The sequence below is a fragment of the Montipora foliosa genome, chromosome 10, assembly GCF_036669935.1.
Source record: "Montipora foliosa isolate CH-2021 chromosome 10, ASM3666993v2, whole genome shotgun sequence".
In the NCBI taxonomy this organism is placed as follows: domain Eukaryota; kingdom Metazoa; phylum Cnidaria; class Anthozoa; order Scleractinia; family Acroporidae; genus Montipora; species Montipora foliosa.
This window is the reverse complement of record NC_090878.1, coordinates 4,482,304-4,500,134: the sequence shown is the minus strand read 5'-3', so window position 1 is coordinate 4,500,134 and position 17,831 is coordinate 4,482,304. Positions and strand designations below refer to the sequence as shown.

Sequence of the window (17,831 nt, the reverse complement as noted above, 5' to 3'; positions counted from 1 at the left end):
TTTTTCCTGCAGATTCCAAACATCATCAAAACTCCAGAGGAGGAGCTGCCAAAATTCTGGTTGATGTATTTTAGAGATTGGCTAAAAGGTAGGTCAAATGCCTTTAGGAGTCCTGCTCAACTCCAGACAACACACAAAAGAATAATTATTATGAAATGTTACTTTTTTACCTTTTGGCTTTGTTTGAAGATTTAACTTATAAAATTAATGGGGACATAGTTTTTCAGTGAGTGATTAATGTAACCAGACCTTGCTGTATATTGATCTGTGGTAGAGTTAAGTGATTTAAATATGAAAAAAAAAAATGCAAAAGTAATGTGTACAACCCTTAAATCATTGACCTCTTAAGCTTAAACCCTTCGTCTGCTCTTTATCTTTTTGTCTTTTTCTGTGAGTTGGCATTGTGTTAAACCAATTTCAAATTTTACTTTACTCTTAAAAAAACCCCACTTATTTAAAGGTTGTTAGAATTTCATGTTAAATTCTTGCCATCTTTGAGATTTAAAAAGTCCAGCATCAAACAATGTAAGTCTTAAGTTGAATTTATGCCTTTGTTTTCAGGTCTGCAAGAAGCTTTTGACAAAGACTGGGAAGCAGGAAGAATAACTTACAACGGATGGTTGCAGAATGCATCTGACGATGGTGTGATTGGGTATAAACTGTTAGCACAAACTGGAGAAAAAGAGACCATCAACAGATCCATTGTATGTATATCCATATGTATGTAGTTTACAAAGCAAAGTACTTTAAGATTTTGTTTTGAGCCTTTTTAGTTAAGTTTCTTTGGTGAGAAAAGGACATGACAAAATGTGCAGAAAATCATTTTTTTGCAACTTGTTTTGGAGTAAAATGAGATTGTAGAATTTGTTCTTGTACAAATGGGAATTGTCAGAAATAACTGTCTTACTGTACCTTTGTTGGTCGGTGATGTATTATACGAGGCTTTCTCTGTGGCTTGGCAATTAGCTGAGAAGCGACAGTCAGAACAGTGGAATTGATAGAAGGTGTAGTGAATGAAAACCAGATGAGATTGCTTCATGCAAACTTATAGTGGTTAACTTTGCTAAACTAAGACTGTGTAATGAATGGGCTGTGAATTATTGCATCAACAGGTTCGTGATGTTAGACTGGTAAGCAAAAAAGGGATTATTCGTCCAGAGACTTTCTACAAGTACCTTATGGTCTGGTACAATGTGGATGACATGGGCTACACTATGTCAAAGGTTTGCCACAATAACAGTCCTTTTCCAGAGTGTGCTTCTATAGTATCTTCACTAATGGACAATTTTTATTCCTTTCTTTTGTGGTATAGGCAAACATAAGACCTGAACCAGAGGTATCCTGGGCCAACAAAAGAAGCTCTCAAGACTACAATGCCATGAGAGGTGAGAAATCTGCAGACGTTTATACATAATAATGTACTTTTTCAGTTTGAACACAGTAGTACAACGGCAGAAATGAATCATTCAGTGGTACCTACCAAGAATTGCAGCTTGCCTAAAGAAAGAGATTATGATGAATCTTTGTTGTGGAACATTTGGCCAACATAAATTTCACTTCTTTCTATTTTGCTGGGCCCAGTTCCTCGAAAGCCGATTAACGCTAATCTAAGATGAAAAATTAACCAAGCAGTTTATTTCTCTACTCCCAAATGCTGTTCAACGCAGATTTTTGGCAGAACTTTACATGAGAAGACGTCAATCTTAAAAAACAAAAATAAGCAAAAGAAACTTTCACCAAAAAGTTGAAAACGCGAAACAAAAGTTTACGCTAATCCTGGATTAAGTTAATCGGCTTTCGAGGAACCGGGCCCTGGTCTTTTAATGGCTGATTTCATCAGTGGTGCTTTCTAAAAGCTGTTAAAAGACAAGCAAAAGTGGCAAGATACAACCGTAATGTCTATTTAAATCAAGTTTACTTGTGAAGATACCGTGTAGCCTACACACAAACAGCATGAACCACATGCAAATTGAGTGTTGTGATTATTTTATGAAAATTCTGAGGTGTTATTGACCAAATGCAAAAATGGCCACCAACAAATTATTCTTTTGTCTTTGTGTTAATAAGCCTAACTAGCCTTGTTCACACGCGTAAAATTGAAACAATTTGGGCTGTAAAACAAGGCTAGTTAGGCTACATAACACAAAGACAAAAGAATAATTTGTTGGCGGCCATTTTTGCATTCAGTCAATGGGATGTAAGAAGAAGAAGAAGAAGAAGGAAAAGGAGAAGGAGAAGAAGGAGAAGAAGAGCGCAGCAGGTCCGGATAGGGTAGTAAACAACTGGTGGAAACGCGCATTGATCACTACACGAAGGCATGGTATCTGCATTTAAAGCGGCTGCAGATACCTCAATGATGTACCCTGAATGGTTTACAGAGGGAAGGACCAGTCTGTTACTGAAGCCAGGCGATTTTACAAGTGAAAATCAGTGTCCTATCACTTGCCTCAACACATCATACAAGTGGTTCACCTCATGCATCTTGGGCCCTATGCATGAACATGTGGACAAGTATGAGCTAATGGAAAAGAGCCAGAGAGGAGCGAAAGCAAAGTGTAGTGGCATGACTGATAATCTTATGATAGATCGTATGGTTACTTTGGACTGTCATCGCAACCAGCGCAACCTCAGTGTTGCATGGATAGATGTGTGCAAGGCATATGACTGTCTTGACCACGACTGGTTGAAGATCATGTGGCTCCACAAGTTTCCAAAATGAATTTGCGAGGTTGTCAGCAAGCTATGCGATAGCTGGAACACAAAGATTGCGGCACACACCGTGAAGGGAAATGAACTGTCATCATCCATACGTTTCAACAGAGGCCTCCCACAAGGGGATGGGCTGTGTCCACGCCTGTTTACTCTATGTATCAACCCTGTTGTGTGGAAGTTAAGCTTCGCTGAAGGGTATAGGCTTTCAAAGCCTATTGCATCCAAGGTCACCATTCTCCTCTACGTTGGTGATCTTAAGGTGGGCGGGGCATCTGAAGGAAAGCTGGACAGGGTGCTGAAGATGGCGAAAACAGCGATGGAAAACCTTGAACTTCAGTGGAACCCAAAAAAGTGCAATGTCTTGCACGCACGGTGCGGAGTAGTGTGTGAGACCTCTAATGGTTCACTGATGGTCAGGCTACCATCAACTGTTTGAAAGAAGATGCGCAGTATCACTTCCAGGGCACACCAGAGCACCTACTACAGGAGGAGAAACTAACTCTAGACATTGCAGCTCGTGCTTACCTACAGAGCCTGAGGTTATCAGTCATTTGGTCTAGTCCCCTCTTGGATAAGAACAAAGTCACAGCTACCAACCAGCTTGCATTGCCGGTGGTCATATCTCATGTGGTCACAGCAATGGTGCGTAACTGACATTCGTAACATCAACAGGGAATCTTGTAAAATCATCTTCGAGAATGGTGGGAAGCACCCACTTCGGTCAACTGCACTCCTGTATCTCCCTAGACACCTGGGGGTGCGTGGTGTTAAGTCAGTGAAGGCTGAATACAAGCAGACTAAAATCAAGTCAGCTGTTAAGTTATACGGAAATGAAGATCCTACCATGGGCCCAGTTCGCGCTTTTGAAGAACAAGCTGCTGTTAAAGGGCACAGGTCACTCATGAAAGAGGCAGGGAAATTTGCTGAAGAGCTGGGTGTCTCTTTTAATCTGTCGTACCCCAACCTGAAGTTGTATGGTGAGGAAGGCAAAGAAGTGCTGAAGGAGAAGATCAAGGATAAGCTAAAGCAGAGAGTTAGAGGTCCGTACACCGAAAAAACCAGAGGAGAGAGGTGCCAAGGAAAGCTTTTAACTTCCAGATGGGATGATGAAGACTTGAGTAGACAAAAATGTTTCTCATGGATGGCGCCATGGCAATGCGCGCCTACTCATACGATCGCGGGTATGATGGAGCTGTATGAGCAGATGCTACCAACAAAGGTATACTCCTATCATAAGATCGGTACCACCCCTGCAAATGACACCACCTGTAGGTTGTGTGGGAAAGGAACAGAGAGTATGGCACACGTGATCTTGGGATGTTCAACGCTAGTCCGAAGTAAATACCTTGAGAGGCATAATGCGGCCTTAAAGGTGTGGTACTTTGAGCTTTTACGAGACCTTAAGCTGGTTGATGAGGTCTCCCCGTGGTACTCCAAGATATAACCCAAGCCATTGTATGAATCGCAAGATGTGCAAGCGTTTTGGGTTTTTCCCATCTTCACAGAGCATAATGAGGTGAGGACAAACTGGGTGGATGCGAGGATAGTTAACCATCGGGAAAAGATAGTGAGTACCGGTACCATCGAGATAAGCTGTCTGTGGGTCGAGAATCGTGGCAAGAAAGGTGAAGAGAAAACACTCAAGTATGAACCGCTTCGATGGGAGCTGAAAGCACAGTACAAGGGTTATAAGATCAACCAATACAATGTGATCATAGATATGCTGGGAGGCTGGAGTGTGGACATGTAAAGATCCCTCAGGGTGCTCCTAGGTTCTAGGTGCAGAGAAATCTTAAGGCTAATGCAGAAATCGGTCATTTCAAGTACGCTCCACATCCCTCGGACATTTAAGGTTGCTGCCTAATTGACTTTAACCAAATGCCAGTCTTTCAAGCAAATGTTAGGTCGTTGTTTTTAAATTAGTTTTTTACAGGCATATAATGTTATTAGGTTTCTACTATTTTGCACTTAGCATAATTATTATAAAGTTATAATCCCTGAAGGAGCATAGGTTACATTAATACGCCCTATGTTCCTTAGTAAGTTCAGTATCTAGAAGTACAGTACTGCTATAATAATAATCATCATCATCATCACTAAATATTTAAGTCACTTTATTTAAATCTCAAGGTTATTATTTTAGCAAGCACAAGTGCTCTATACAATGCAATACAATACAATACAACACAATATTGTATTGTATATGTTGGTTTTTGAGGATAGGAGAAAACCAGAGTACCCAGGGAAAAACCTCTTGGAGCAGAGTTGGTGGAAGGCGAGTGCTCTCACCACTGCACCACCCCTGCTCCCCTGAATGTTCCTGTGTTCACACATTCCAGAATTAAGTAACATGAGGGTTATTCATCGTAAAACTCACAGCTCAGAGTTATTTTAATTCCATTTATCAACAGTTGAGCCACCATCCCCACCTATAAACTTCTCTTACATTCCGTTCTATGTGATCAACTTACGGGAGACGAAGGATTTCATCGATGCAATAAAGGTATAGAAAAAAATCAAGGAATTGTCACATGTGGCAAAGTGGCAATTGAAGAAAATAAAATTGCCTCCAGAAACTTTGGAAAATCTTTGCAACGCTAGTGCTCTCATGTACACAGATTATAGACCACTGTGCAGAAAGCAAATTGCCTTATTCTTTACTGATGTGCGTCTGCTAATTAAAGGGATTATAGAGTGTGGATTACTATTGAATGATGCCCTGGTGAAGTGAAAGCATTATAAAAACGTTCAGATCTCCCCAAATTCAGATCCTTTCTGTTTCAAAGTAAAGGAAAGCAAAGTGTGTTAAATGTATACAATGTGATATTGGAAGCTGGAGGCTTGTGGGGCTTTATGTGGAGAAGTAAAATTCTAAATGAAGATAACAGCCTTTTACATGTACTAGAAAAACTTGTCAAACCAAAATTGACACTGGTTGAGTCACTGAGTTACGGTATTGGATTAAGTTTTGTCTATCCAAGGTTCTTTTGAATTGCAGGGGCCAGGTGTTTTTATTTAATAAGTTAAATTGCCAAGATGATTATGGAGAAAAAACAATGATATCATATGCAACATTTGCAAGAGTAAAGTTAATACCAATTAAGTCAACCTGCAAATAATGAAGTATTGTAAATAAAGAGTCACATCACTCGTCCTTGCTTTGTTCTTTGCAGAGTGTCCGTGCCATATCAGAGGAATATTCCAAACTGGGTTTGCCCAACTACCCGACTGGAATGCCTTTTACTTTCTGGGAGCAGTACATTTGGCTGGGAGAGCACCTTTTGGTTGCTCTTGCAATTGTCCTGGCTGCAAGTTTTGTGGTCATGGCACTTATATTATGCAATGTCTGGGCATCAGTGTTCATAGTAAGTGTAAAATCATTTTCATTGACACCTTTTTATTTCAACAAGGTGTATTTATTGCTATTATCATTGTTATTATGGATTAGTTTCAAGGTACTATTTGAAAAAAAATAGGACAACACTTTTAAGACATGATTCAACATTGTGAATTAAAGATGAGTTACTAAAATCGAAACATGTCTCCTAAGCTTAAAAGTGTCGCCCTGTTTTTCAAATCATCATTATTATTATTATTATTGTTATTATCATCATTATCAACATCATAGTCATTGTCATCATAGCTATTATTAATATTGTTATTATTGTTTTAAAAGGTGATAGTGCTGATTATGATCACTGTGGAGTTGTATGGCTTCATGGGGTTGACCAACATTAAACTTAGTGCTGTACCTGCCGTCACGCTGATTCTTTCTGTTGGAGTCGGTGTTGAGTTCACTGTTCACATGTGTATGGTAAGTCATATTGGCAGTGAACACACTGTATGTTGAGGTTCAAATTTTTCCTGGGTTTAACATTTTTCAAACCAGTTAAATTTTGATTTTCTTATGGTCTAATTTTCATTATCATAATCTTGACCAAAGGACAAATCAAATTTGAGCCAGGAAAAAAATTTGAACCACAAATATAGCTCATACAATTAACCAACAACAGGAGTGAAAGCTGCTGGATTGATTTTTATATGATCATGCTACAGTATCAGTGACTATACACTGTACATCTTCACATCTGCTCTGAACAGTTTTCAGTCTTTCCAATAGCATAACTTGCCCTTTCTGGGGAATTGTGGGGGCTCATTGTATCATCTTGAGACAAGGACAGGTGACCATTTTTTTACCCAAAAAGGTGGCAGAAAAAGTAACAATTTTGTGATAGCAAAGTGAGGAAGTGCAATCACATTGAGGATTTAACAAATACATTAGTTTTTTTCAATAGCAGCATTTGTAGGGAAGATATCAGCTTAATACAAGTGTTCTTTCCATTATTCAAATTAATGTGACAATCGCAGGACCAAAAGAACCTTATCCTTTGTTTTGGCAGCCAAGAAGACTGTGGTCAGCAACAAAATTTAATGGTGTCACTGGCTTTTGACAATGGCTGACATCATGGACGTTTCTGTCAGTTGTTTCTTGCTACCTATTCTCTTTTGTGTCATGGCATATAAGATTTTCCATTTTTCTGTTCTGTCTCTTTTCTGTCTTCTGTCTTCTGTCTGCTGTGATTGTCCTTTTTTCGTCCCATATTCATATGGCTTGAGTCAGTATCAGAGGCTTTCATGTGACATCATCGCCACCATGTTGGTGGATGAAAACAAAAGATCTTTCATTAGCTTCTTTCGTTCATCCACCAGAAGTCGTACATGTACATTTCTCTATTGTTATTGGTGTCTGTAGAAGTTGATTGAATTTACCGTCCTAGACACGAAAAACTTGACCCTTTCCAGCAGCTCCTTGGTACTGACATACGTGATCTTGCTGTTGACTTTGCTATGACACAAACCTCTGCTTTTCTCATTTAAATCACATTGTACCTCTGCAGTTTTATTTGCATCAGAAAGTAAATTTTAAAAGATTGATATCGAGCTGAACTAGCAGGACGATATTGTGAATTAACTTTTCACATGGCTGGTCTTCCTTCGTTCTTCAAGGCTGATTATATTGAATAAACCTTGCTAATTAACAGCTGTCCGAAAAGCTGGGGGCGGCTTTTATTGTAACAGGAGAGTGCGGGGCTGATATTTTAATAACCCCCTTATTAAAGTTGATAATCCCCTAGGTGAATAATTATTACAGTAATATTCCCCTCACACACACCCACATGCCTTCCATTTCATGCACTGACAAACAAAATGACTTTCGTTTGGCTGCCCACTGATTCCAGACATTCAAACACCAGAGGTCTACCTTTTTAGTGTTCTTTGGGATTCTCTCACTGTTCCTGGGCAGCAGGTCTTTGTCATCCATGACTACGTGTATGATATCCTCTCTTCGACGCTTTCGTCTTGTTTGCTTCAGTCTCTTTTTCAATGCTGCCAATTGAGACTTCTTGATGCTTGTCCGAGTGGTCAAAGCTGATCAACCCCTTCTGTCGCCTCCTCGATGTTAAACTGGCCTCTTGCCAATTGATACAAATTTCTCCTACTCATTGCCCCGATTTGTCGAGCCATTAAAGCTACTTTGTGTGAGGAAAAGTTCTTCTTCAGAGTCACTCACGTCTGCCATCTGTAAAAAAATGAAGTAGTTGCAGGGATGTAGCTAAAATTTTGCAAAGACGGTAATGTGCACTTGACAGGCAGAATGCCCAGTTGGGGTCAGAGGGCATGCCTCCCTGAAAATTTTTGAAAGTTAGACTCAAATGCTTTTCCTTGATTTTGGGAGGCAAATTCAAGGCCATTCGTGATATTTTCATACAATTTCTTGTTGCCTTTGTGATGAAAAAATGTCACTTTGTTTGAACACATGCTCTCAGTGTCTCGTGGTGATTCTGTCGTAGTAATAGCTTTGAATTTTCACTCGGTCCGCCAGAGTTTGATGAAATATCTTCGGCAGAGATGAAGAATTTCTTTCTACCAAGTACCTGAGAATCTCTTTTCCTCCTTTTTCTCGCTGACATTTCAGCTTATACGACACATTTGAAATGTGTGAACTGCGGGTTTACATGATTTCACATACACGAAGTAGAAATACTGCTGGCAAATAAGCTTTTTACCAAACACACAAGATCTTGGATCACCTCTTACCTACTGTTGTAATGAATCAACCTTTTGGACATTTATACAGCCAGTCTCTGTCAGTAGGTACAGTTTGGGTGTGTAGTACATTTCTTTTTTCACAAATTATAAAATAGACGACGAATCCCAAAATCTCAAATTACTTGATCACCCGGAAATTTATTCGGAATAGCCGGCGATTTTTTCCAGCTGCTGGCTTCTATCTACATCCCTGAGCTGTTAAGCTGTCAGTTCTATTCAACAATGTCCAAATCCCAGAGCTATTTTCCTAATCTTTAATGTATTGTAAAGCTTGTTTAGTACGCATAAAAATGGTTGTTTTGGTCGGTAAACCAAAAGCAAAAAAAATGACATGTCTTACTCTATTATGCTGTTTTACAATGGATAAACCCCACTGCGTTTTTCGCAGCCATTGTTCTATTGTCAGTGTACGTGTATCAAAACAACGAACAAAAACATGTCATGGTTGATACCTTGCCCATGTGATACAGTGTACCTCGCCCATGTGAAAAATAAGCCGGTTGAGGCACCTCGTGGATACGTGATTTATTCACCGAGGGCACCTAAATCACATATCCCCTCGCGGCGGGTCTAATCTGCAGGTCGCAGGTCATTTTTTCACCAATACAGAAAGTATCCTAAACATTCATAAAAGCTAACCTTAGGCCTAAAAACTTTTGTTTAGGCCTAAATTATTAGGCCTAAGGTTAGCTTTTAAGAATGTTTAGGATACTTTCTGTATTGGTGAAACAATGGCCTGCAACCTGCGACCTGCAAATTAGACCTGCCAGTCCCCTCGTTGCCTCAAAATAACCCTTACGTAATAGGAGAATCGTCTGAAAAGTAAAGCGGCTATAATTTGCTTGCGACTATAATTTCCATTAAGAGAAAAATTTATCCGGAGAATTTCGCAATAAATAGTATCCAGAAAATTCTCCGATCCTCAATGACTAATAAACAAAGTTATCTTAGCCAACTCCAATTTTGCTTTTTTTCCTATGTAACCTTGAATAAAATACATTTGTGGCATTACTCTGTCTGTGACACATTTGTTCATTGAGTAAGCTTACCTTGGTTGTTGTTTTTTTTTGCTTATTCTCCCCAGCAATTTTTGACAAGCGTAGGAGACAGAAATCAACGAATGCAAAAAGCAGTAGAGCACGTCTTCTCGCCTGTTGTTGATGGCGCAGTTTCCACTTTACTTGGTGTTATCATGCTGGCGGGATCAGAATTTGATTTCATTGTCAGGTAGTTCATTTAGGCAAGAAGATAAAATTATTATAGCTGCTTAAGATAATAGTTTTGTGAAACTTGTTTTGAGTCTTGACACATGGTGGAAAAAATCCTGGTAACCAGGCCTCCTATACCATCATTCTTTGCAAAGAAAGAGATGCACGTATGTTTTTCAATAAGACGTTTCTTATTTTCTTTGGTCGTGAAAAAGATTCGTCATCGTAAAAATCTCCTTAGATTTGCGGAAATTAAGTTGAAGAAATTCATTCGGGCCACTTCGAATGTTAACATTGCCTTTAAGGATTTTTTTGTCTTTTTTTTGTTTTAACGATCGGTGTCAAATGGATGGCTGTTAAACAGTTTTACAAATAGTTTGTTAGAAGGCGGAGAAGCAAAAGAATTTATAATTAAAGTCACGTCTGATTTGTATCACCTCGTTTGCTTTGTTCTTTAGATATTTCTTTCATTTGTTGGCTGCGCTGATTGTAATTGGAACATTAAACGGTTTGGTGTTTTTGCCGGTATTATTGTCTCTAGTGGGACCAGGACCTGAGGTAGGTTATCACCGAAATTCATCAATTTCTTGTTTGTAACAGACCAATCAGACCAAACTCACGTTTTGAATTAGTAATTCGAAGCTTGTCCGCTCTAAACATCTCCTTGTTAATACTGTTTTAAATGAAATTTTTACCTCAAAATTAGTTGTTGCTCCTCTTGTTCAAAAGTGACAATTATGAGAACGAAAAATAAGTTCTGAATAAAGGTTGACTCGTGTTATGGAGGGAGGGGCTGGTCTTCAGTCTCAGCATTATGGCAGTGCTTCCTTGGACAGAAAAATGAAGGGGTTAGTTTTTAAAGAATTTGTGCGTTTTCGTCGGTTGGGAGTGTACCTTTGGAAAGACTTTAGATTTGTCGAGAAATGTAAATAACTAAATGCACGCGCATTTCAATAAGCGTCACCAGAGGCGGCCCAAGCTCGCGTTACGCGCGAGATGTGACTTTCTACGTGTCACGTCAGCAAGTTTTTTTTGTGGACAGTCACGTGTCGCGCGTAACGCGAGCTTTGGCCGCCTATGGCGTCACGAAGTGTCCCCCTGCTCCTCTTCCCAACACTTCATTACTGTTGACTCGGAATACAGACAATTAACGTCGCAAAAGTTTCCCTCAAATGCTGCTCCTCGATTAAGAATAAACAGAAGCGCAATTACCCTAAGCTAAAATAACACTAACCTTTACCGTAGCCTTATTGTCGGAAATAGGTAGCAAAGGCTTGGGACTCTTTCCATTTGACAGAACTGACCGGGCATGTGGAAGTACTAACTCTGTAATGCCTACACATTTCGAAGATGATATATACTCCTTCAGAAGAGTGCGAGGGAGAATGTAAGTAAGTAAATGCACAAGTGTTACTTCAAATTGTTGCATTTTCTTTGCAAACTGAAGGGTCTGGCCGGCCAGTTCTGACAAAAGGAAAGCGCCCTTAAACTTGAAGGGACACTTTGCGTTGGATGTCAAAATTGGGTGTGCATCAAATTAGGTGAATTTCTGGCCGTATGGGAGAGACCTTCTCATGACACCAGTTACTGATGGAACCAAAGTGAGTCCCAGAGGTTTAAAAAAGCGCTTTCATTTGGGAAATCTTTTTGTTTGACCGTTTTAATTTGACGCATGGGGATTCACTTCTATTAGGAAGACGAACAGTAAACCTTTTTCTCTTACAGATCGAAGAGATCGCTCCACCCGGAACAGCCTCATCAGCTGGTTCCAATAGGGAGTTTCTTCCAAGTTCAACGTGCAGGCAGAGAACTCCTCCTACCGACTCCGAGTTGTGTATTGTTGCTAAGCAAGAAGAGGTGTCTTCTGGTTCAAGGGGTAGGCCTCACCGCCACAAGAGAAATCCTCATAAAAGTAAAAGCCGTGGCACTAGGCGTCCACGCCAAAACTGCAGTCCTCCTTCGGTGGATTCCGACTCGTCCAGTTCGACAGTGACTCGAGTGACTGCGCGCGCCACGGTCACGGTCGAACTCCACACTTCGGAAAGATCATCGTACCCGAATTACCGAGGCGGAGCGCAAATCGCTAGTCCACTTCACAACGAGGGCGAAAGAGAGAAGGAGGAAATGCGCATTACGAATATGGAGGAGTATGGTGGTGATCCAAGAAGATGATTGAACTGTGCAGAAGTTGGCAGTAAAACGCCTCCTTGTCCATAACAAAATGGCTTATTGAGGATGTTTCACACAACGGATGAAAACGCGTGAGACGTGACTTGTCATTGATGCAGTGCGTGCGTGATGTAAGTAACCCGGGTGTGCAACCCTGTGTTTCGTCGAGGTACGTTAAATTATACTGCGTCAATTTGACGTTCGTTCAAAAAGCAGAACAGTGAAACTGGATTTTACTGGACAATTATAAACTGTTACGAAACTAGAACAGTTTGGCTGAACACTAGAAGATCACAGTTATAATTTAGAGTGGAAAAGACGAATATAATGTTATTTATATTGGTGTAAAAAGTTGAAAGATGTAATTAATAGTCCTCCAACCGGTTTGGCCTATGTTAATCTATGTATCTTGTAATTTAGCATTTATAAGTTCGTAAAGTGTGTCCGGGGTTGTTTGTATTTATGGTAAGGAAGTAACTATAGAGGAAGCGATAGCTAAAGTCTTGAAAGATGACGGCCTTGACTTAAAAAGTTTATACGCCGTTTTCCAAAATAGCGACCGTATATTCACGTAGTGTGAAAATAATTCTTGTTTCCCAGAGCGTCATCGCTGACCAAAATAATCGGAGGCTGTGGGAAGGGAAACCGCACAGACACGATTCTCAACCCTGAACATTGCATTTCCCGTATTACCGTTAAAGTGCCCCTGTGACCAAAAAATCAGTTTTTATTTTTCTTTGGATTTCAAGAGTATGTTAACTAAACTCTAAGCGACCAAAGTTTTTAAGCCTTGATTAAAAAAAAAAAACACCTGTTTGTTCTAACTGAAATTTTCCTATTTAATGGTCCGCAATTACTAACTCAAGGTCTTTGGAGAGCTGGGGCCCGTTTTTCGAAAGTCTCGAAACGTTTTGGGCCTTTTCGGGTGTCATAATTCCCTCTGTATCTTAAGAAAAAAAAAAGAGTTTAAGTCAACAAACTTCACCATCATTTTCCTTTTTGTCATCCTGAAAACATGTTTAAAGTCCAGCTTATAAAAACAAGCGGAAGGCAGTTTCGTAAATGGCTTTTCGGGCCCGAAAAGTTATCGGGACTTTCGAGGAACGGGCCCCAGCTGGATCGAGGAGAGAATGACGTCAAAGGCTTACTAGTTTAAGAATGCAATGCGTGTGTACGCCACAGAGTTAATATGTTGCACGGGAGTTTTGGGCTTCCAGACTCTTAACTCGCGTTTTGTATGTGTAATCGCATGGTCCCCAGGGCAATTAAGGATTAAATTCACGCGTATTTTCAAAGTTTTCACAAAATCGCCCGAGTCGCGAAGCGATGAGGGCAATTTGGAAAACTTTGGAAATACAAGGGACATTAATCCTTAATTGCACGAGAGCACATCGCGATTAAATGTTTATCACGTAAAGGGCAAATTTTAAACTTATTGAGGGAAGCCCGTTGAATGCCACGACAAATGACCATCAACTTAACATGCTTTCATTCGGTTAAAGTTCAATTCATTAAATCGATGCTGTCAACAAAAATTGGGCTTAATTCAATTAAATTGTATTTTACATGTGGATTCTCTTGTAACTTCGTTTGCTCTTGATAAGCAACTGTTGACCAATCAGGATCAAGTAATCACTCCTTTTTGATTACCAAAAGTGCCCTCGCGATTAAGAAAAAAATGCCCTCCGTCTCAGCAATCAGTATTCAGTAATTTAGTCCCGTATGTGACAAGCATATGTAATAAGCTGCTTTCACACGCTGAAATTTTAAACTTGTTAGCCTTTGACGTCATTTTTCCCAGGATCCAATCCTCCGAGGTCCAATCGGTCAATTTTGAACGTGAGTAATGCCGCACCCTGAAATCTAAAACACTCTCAAAGTAAACGGCCTTTGGATAAACGTCAAAGCTCAAAATTTTGCCAGTCAGGTGTTAAGCAAACACACTTTAAAAATCTGGAGTAAAAAGGAAATGATTTTTTTTTAAATCACAGGGACACTTTAACTTCTTCTCGCATTTCTGGTAAAGCCGGATTGCACGCTCTTACGTCTAGAAAATAATTGTGAATCACGTGAGGTGTTTTCAAATTGGGGGAAAGAGTCGGTTTGCCGGTTTCCTTGCAATCCGAAGGCTTGGAACGAAATGCGGGAGAAGATTCTTCTCGTTTTCGACCGCCTGAGAGTTAGAGTAAAAAAATGTGTTTGGTATTAACCAAGCCTTGTTTTCTTGCACGATCCAAGCCTTTAGAGTAGAGTCGAGAGATCACTAAGCCCTTGGTGTTTTCAACTGATTTCAATTGGGGTTAAATTACCCACCATGTGACCTTACCCATAGGTTCCGAATTAGTTAGTTGCCTCATAAACCAAGAGTGAATTAGATAAGAGTGGGATATGGGTGCGCTCCCCAGCAGAGCCACAAATTAGTCTATTTTTAGAATAACTGTTCCCGCGAAAATCAGTTGTCATGTCCCTGAAAAAACGTGTCAGAAGCAGTCACGCGTGATATGGCTTCTTCTGATTGGTTAAACTTGGCGGCCCTTTGTTCGTTTCACAAAGTGTATCTGAAAGTAAATCCATTTATATAACTGCTGGGGCAAGACTGCAAAATGATCGATCAGCACTCTAATCTAATTCGCTCTTGTAGAAACCATTGATGAATCCGAGAAATGTACTTTATTGTAAATATTACTGTTGGTCAGTTAGTTCACCCTTACTTGCCTCTTGTAATAATGTACTAATTTTTTCAATCTTTTGTGTAAAAAAGTTTGGATGGCTCGAGTGTCTTGGGTGTTTGCCTCAAATATAGTCTTGTCTAGGACGGGAGCTTATTAACTGGAGCGTCCATACTTATTATACCTTAGAGTTAACCCTGTCCAATGTCGTTTTATTTTTAGAACTGCTATATTCTTTCATCATTTTGAAATACCTTCGTGTTTCGGGTGTGCTGCGTTGTGACGTAATCAGTGGCCGACCATGAGTCTCTTTTGATTGTGAAAACACCCGCAAAATCCCCTGGGATGTGCTTGTAAAAATAAAACATACGGGAGAGAGTTGACTCAGAAGGCTAATATGGAAGATGGAGGCTCCGGGTAATGGACTCCTGTCTAGGATAACTAACTCGAATAGTATTCAAGGCAATTAGAATTAAAGTTTCAGTCTCTCCAGCGTTTATCCAACCCTTAAAGGTACCGTAGGGGGCATGAGAATATCCCTGGGATAATAATTTCATTGGGGTATAATTACTCAAGACACCAAGAGCAATCAAACCAGGGTTATGTGTAAGTCAGTTGAAACTGGTGTGAAAGGCCAGACTGAAGTAATGTGCGATAAGGTTAAAAAAAAGGAGTTTGCTTCTATCAAGGGGATAAGTTAAATGATCTAGTTTTTCTTTCCTCTCGGATACTTTAAAATTCTGAGCAAAGTCGTCTTCATTGTCATTAGGGAGCTTACGAAACAAGGACGACGACGGCTACGAGAACTTCATTTAAAAATACAAATCCACGTTATTCATATCACTACGAAACTATTTCATGTAGTTCCTGTCGAGGAATTAAACTGGTCTGAGTGGGTTGGAAGCGTAGAGAGAGAACTGAAAGTTCATCGTCATGTGCTAACGTCATCCACAGAACCTTGAATTTGGTCATTTCACGTCGTCATTTAGGAGATGACGGCAAAGAAATGTACCAAAATGTAAAACGCACGTCAGAGCCATTGTTTTTGCTCACTAAACCTATTGTTTTGTAGCGTCGTCGTTGCCGTCGGCGTGGTCGTTTCGTAAGCTCCCTATTTATCAGTAACTTTAATTTTGCCATGGTGTCACTAGTATCATCATCACAATCGTCATCATTATCGCCCTTTTCTTTCTACAAATAGTAAAAACAATTTCAGAGCTGTGTGCATCTTTCCACCTTGTTTTCAAGCGAAGTCAGTTATTAGGGCACACTCTAAGCGTTTACTCGATTGAAGGTCAAGTAGTTACCTTGTTTTTATTTCAAGACGACAATCGCAGTGATAACTCGTTTGTTGCGTGAGGTCTATCTACACTTGAATTTTTTTTCTTGTTGATAAGGGGTTTATATTGAAAAATAGCATCGCTTAGACGCATTACATCACTGGTTATGTTGTAATATATTATGAGAGGCAGTAGTCCCTAAGTTATTTATTTACCCATGCCGAAGTCAATAAGTCGATTTATAGGACTCCGAGCGAATCGATCTGACTTTATCAAATCGACTCGATCAGTTTTCAAGTTGATATACCGTTCGTCGTTTAGTCGTTGGTTAATACTATTGGATACGAGTAAAACCAACGAAGAAATATTAAATTATTATCACTGAAATAAACCTTATCGGATATTTAATTAATAAAGTTTCATTAACATTGTGACTTTGTTTTGTGGTATTTGACCAAAGCGAGAAGCATTTGATGCTTGTTATGTCTGTCTTCAGCTTTTCATTTCGCTTTAAGGACGGTGCCTACTGATTCAAAGGTATTTTTGCCCCGGTGTGTGATTATGCAGAAAATGTAGATCTTAACAAGTGTTATTGAAATCCAAAAAGAAAATTGGGGGTAACCACGCATTTTTCAAAGTTAAATGACGAATAATATTTGTAAAAAGCTTTAAAATACAAAGCAATGTATGGCGTTCTTTCTCAAATTGAAGCTTAATTATCTCTCAAAAATGCATGGCTACCCCCAAATTTCTCTTTGGATACCAAGAGTACTTACTAAGATCTACTATTTCCGGATAGTTTAAAACCGCGCAAAAATATCCCTGTATTAAGAAACACCACCCATAGGAAATCCGAGTATCTCGAGATGCGCAGAACGTATGCGCAACAACAATAGTAGGCGCCGTCCTTAAGAAATGACAATGTTGCTGTGAAGTATCTAGTCCCTGGCCTGCGAAACTGTCAGAAGAAAAATTTCGTTTCTCGGTCTTTCTTTTCGCTGAAACGCATGTGGACTATGAAGACCCCAGATTCAATGAGTCGGTTATCTGCAGGCGAATTATACGCGTACCATCTGTGCAGTCACATTAGTGGTTGCCGGCCATTAAAGAAATGGACATTCACAATTCCGGACTTAATTAATGACCACCATTGCATATTAAAGCATTCTATCGCCCCCCTTAAACTCCCGAACGGGTCTTTGTTTGGAAAAATGTTGTGCCCAGCTCATTCAAAAGGAGGTGTTTGGGATAATTGGTCTGCGCATACGCAGACTACAGTGCTTACCATATGATAGATAGATAGATAGATAGTGTTTATTTACCACGCTTGCAGCATAAAAGCTGGATTACAGTGGTGTCAGCCTGGGAACAATACATACACAACATAAAAATTACAATACATATAAATTATTCACACTAATGGCTAACATAGACATTGGTTCCAAAGTCTCTACGCGTATCTGTGAGTAATAAAGTTCCTTAGACGACGGTCAGTGCTCACCCTGGGGCGGGACTGGGGAGTACTCCCAGACCGTAGCCCGTAGCCATGGGGTTGCTTTACAGTAGCTGGGAGTAAGAAGCATATTGGCTCCAGACCATTACCTCGTACATAAGATATAAAATTTGTACGTATTTCCTTACGTCTCTCGTTCAGCATTTTAAGCCCAGATTGATACAAGGCA

General features: G+C 39.9%; 1 protein-coding gene and 1 long non-coding RNA gene across 4 annotated transcripts in view; one reads left to right on the top strand and one right to left on the bottom strand.

The window, feature by feature from the left end:
* Nucleotides 1–16,580, top strand: part of LOC137974021 (protein patched homolog 1-like) — a 71,029-nt gene extending 54,449 nt beyond the window's left edge. For all 3 annotated transcript variants that reach the window (XM_068820946.1, XM_068820944.1, XM_068820945.1), the window contains 10 exons: nucleotides 13–88; nucleotides 562–704; nucleotides 1,113–1,223; nucleotides 1,313–1,385; nucleotides 5,124–5,215; nucleotides 5,886–6,077; nucleotides 6,389–6,526; nucleotides 9,908–10,050; nucleotides 10,490–10,589; nucleotides 11,757–16,580. In XM_068820946.1, coding sequence (XP_068677047.1) covers nucleotides 13–88; nucleotides 562–704; nucleotides 1,113–1,223; nucleotides 1,313–1,385; nucleotides 5,124–5,215; nucleotides 5,886–6,077; nucleotides 6,389–6,526; nucleotides 9,908–10,050; nucleotides 10,490–10,589; nucleotides 11,757–12,203 — 1,515 coding nt within the window. In that variant the 3' untranslated portion in view covers nucleotides 12,204–16,580. The remainder of the gene's footprint in view (nucleotides 1–12; nucleotides 89–561; nucleotides 705–1,112; nucleotides 1,224–1,312; nucleotides 1,386–5,123; nucleotides 5,216–5,885; nucleotides 6,078–6,388; nucleotides 6,527–9,907; nucleotides 10,051–10,489; nucleotides 10,590–11,756) is intronic.
* On the bottom strand, nucleotides 6,971–10,010 carry LOC137974022 (uncharacterized). The gene is made up of 2 exons (XR_011117368.1): nucleotides 9,873–10,010; nucleotides 6,971–8,293 (listed from the first exon to the last, which is right to left on the bottom strand). It is a non-coding gene; the product is annotated as an uncharacterized lncRNA (long non-coding RNA).
* Nucleotides 16,581–17,831: the final 1,251 nt, after the last annotated feature.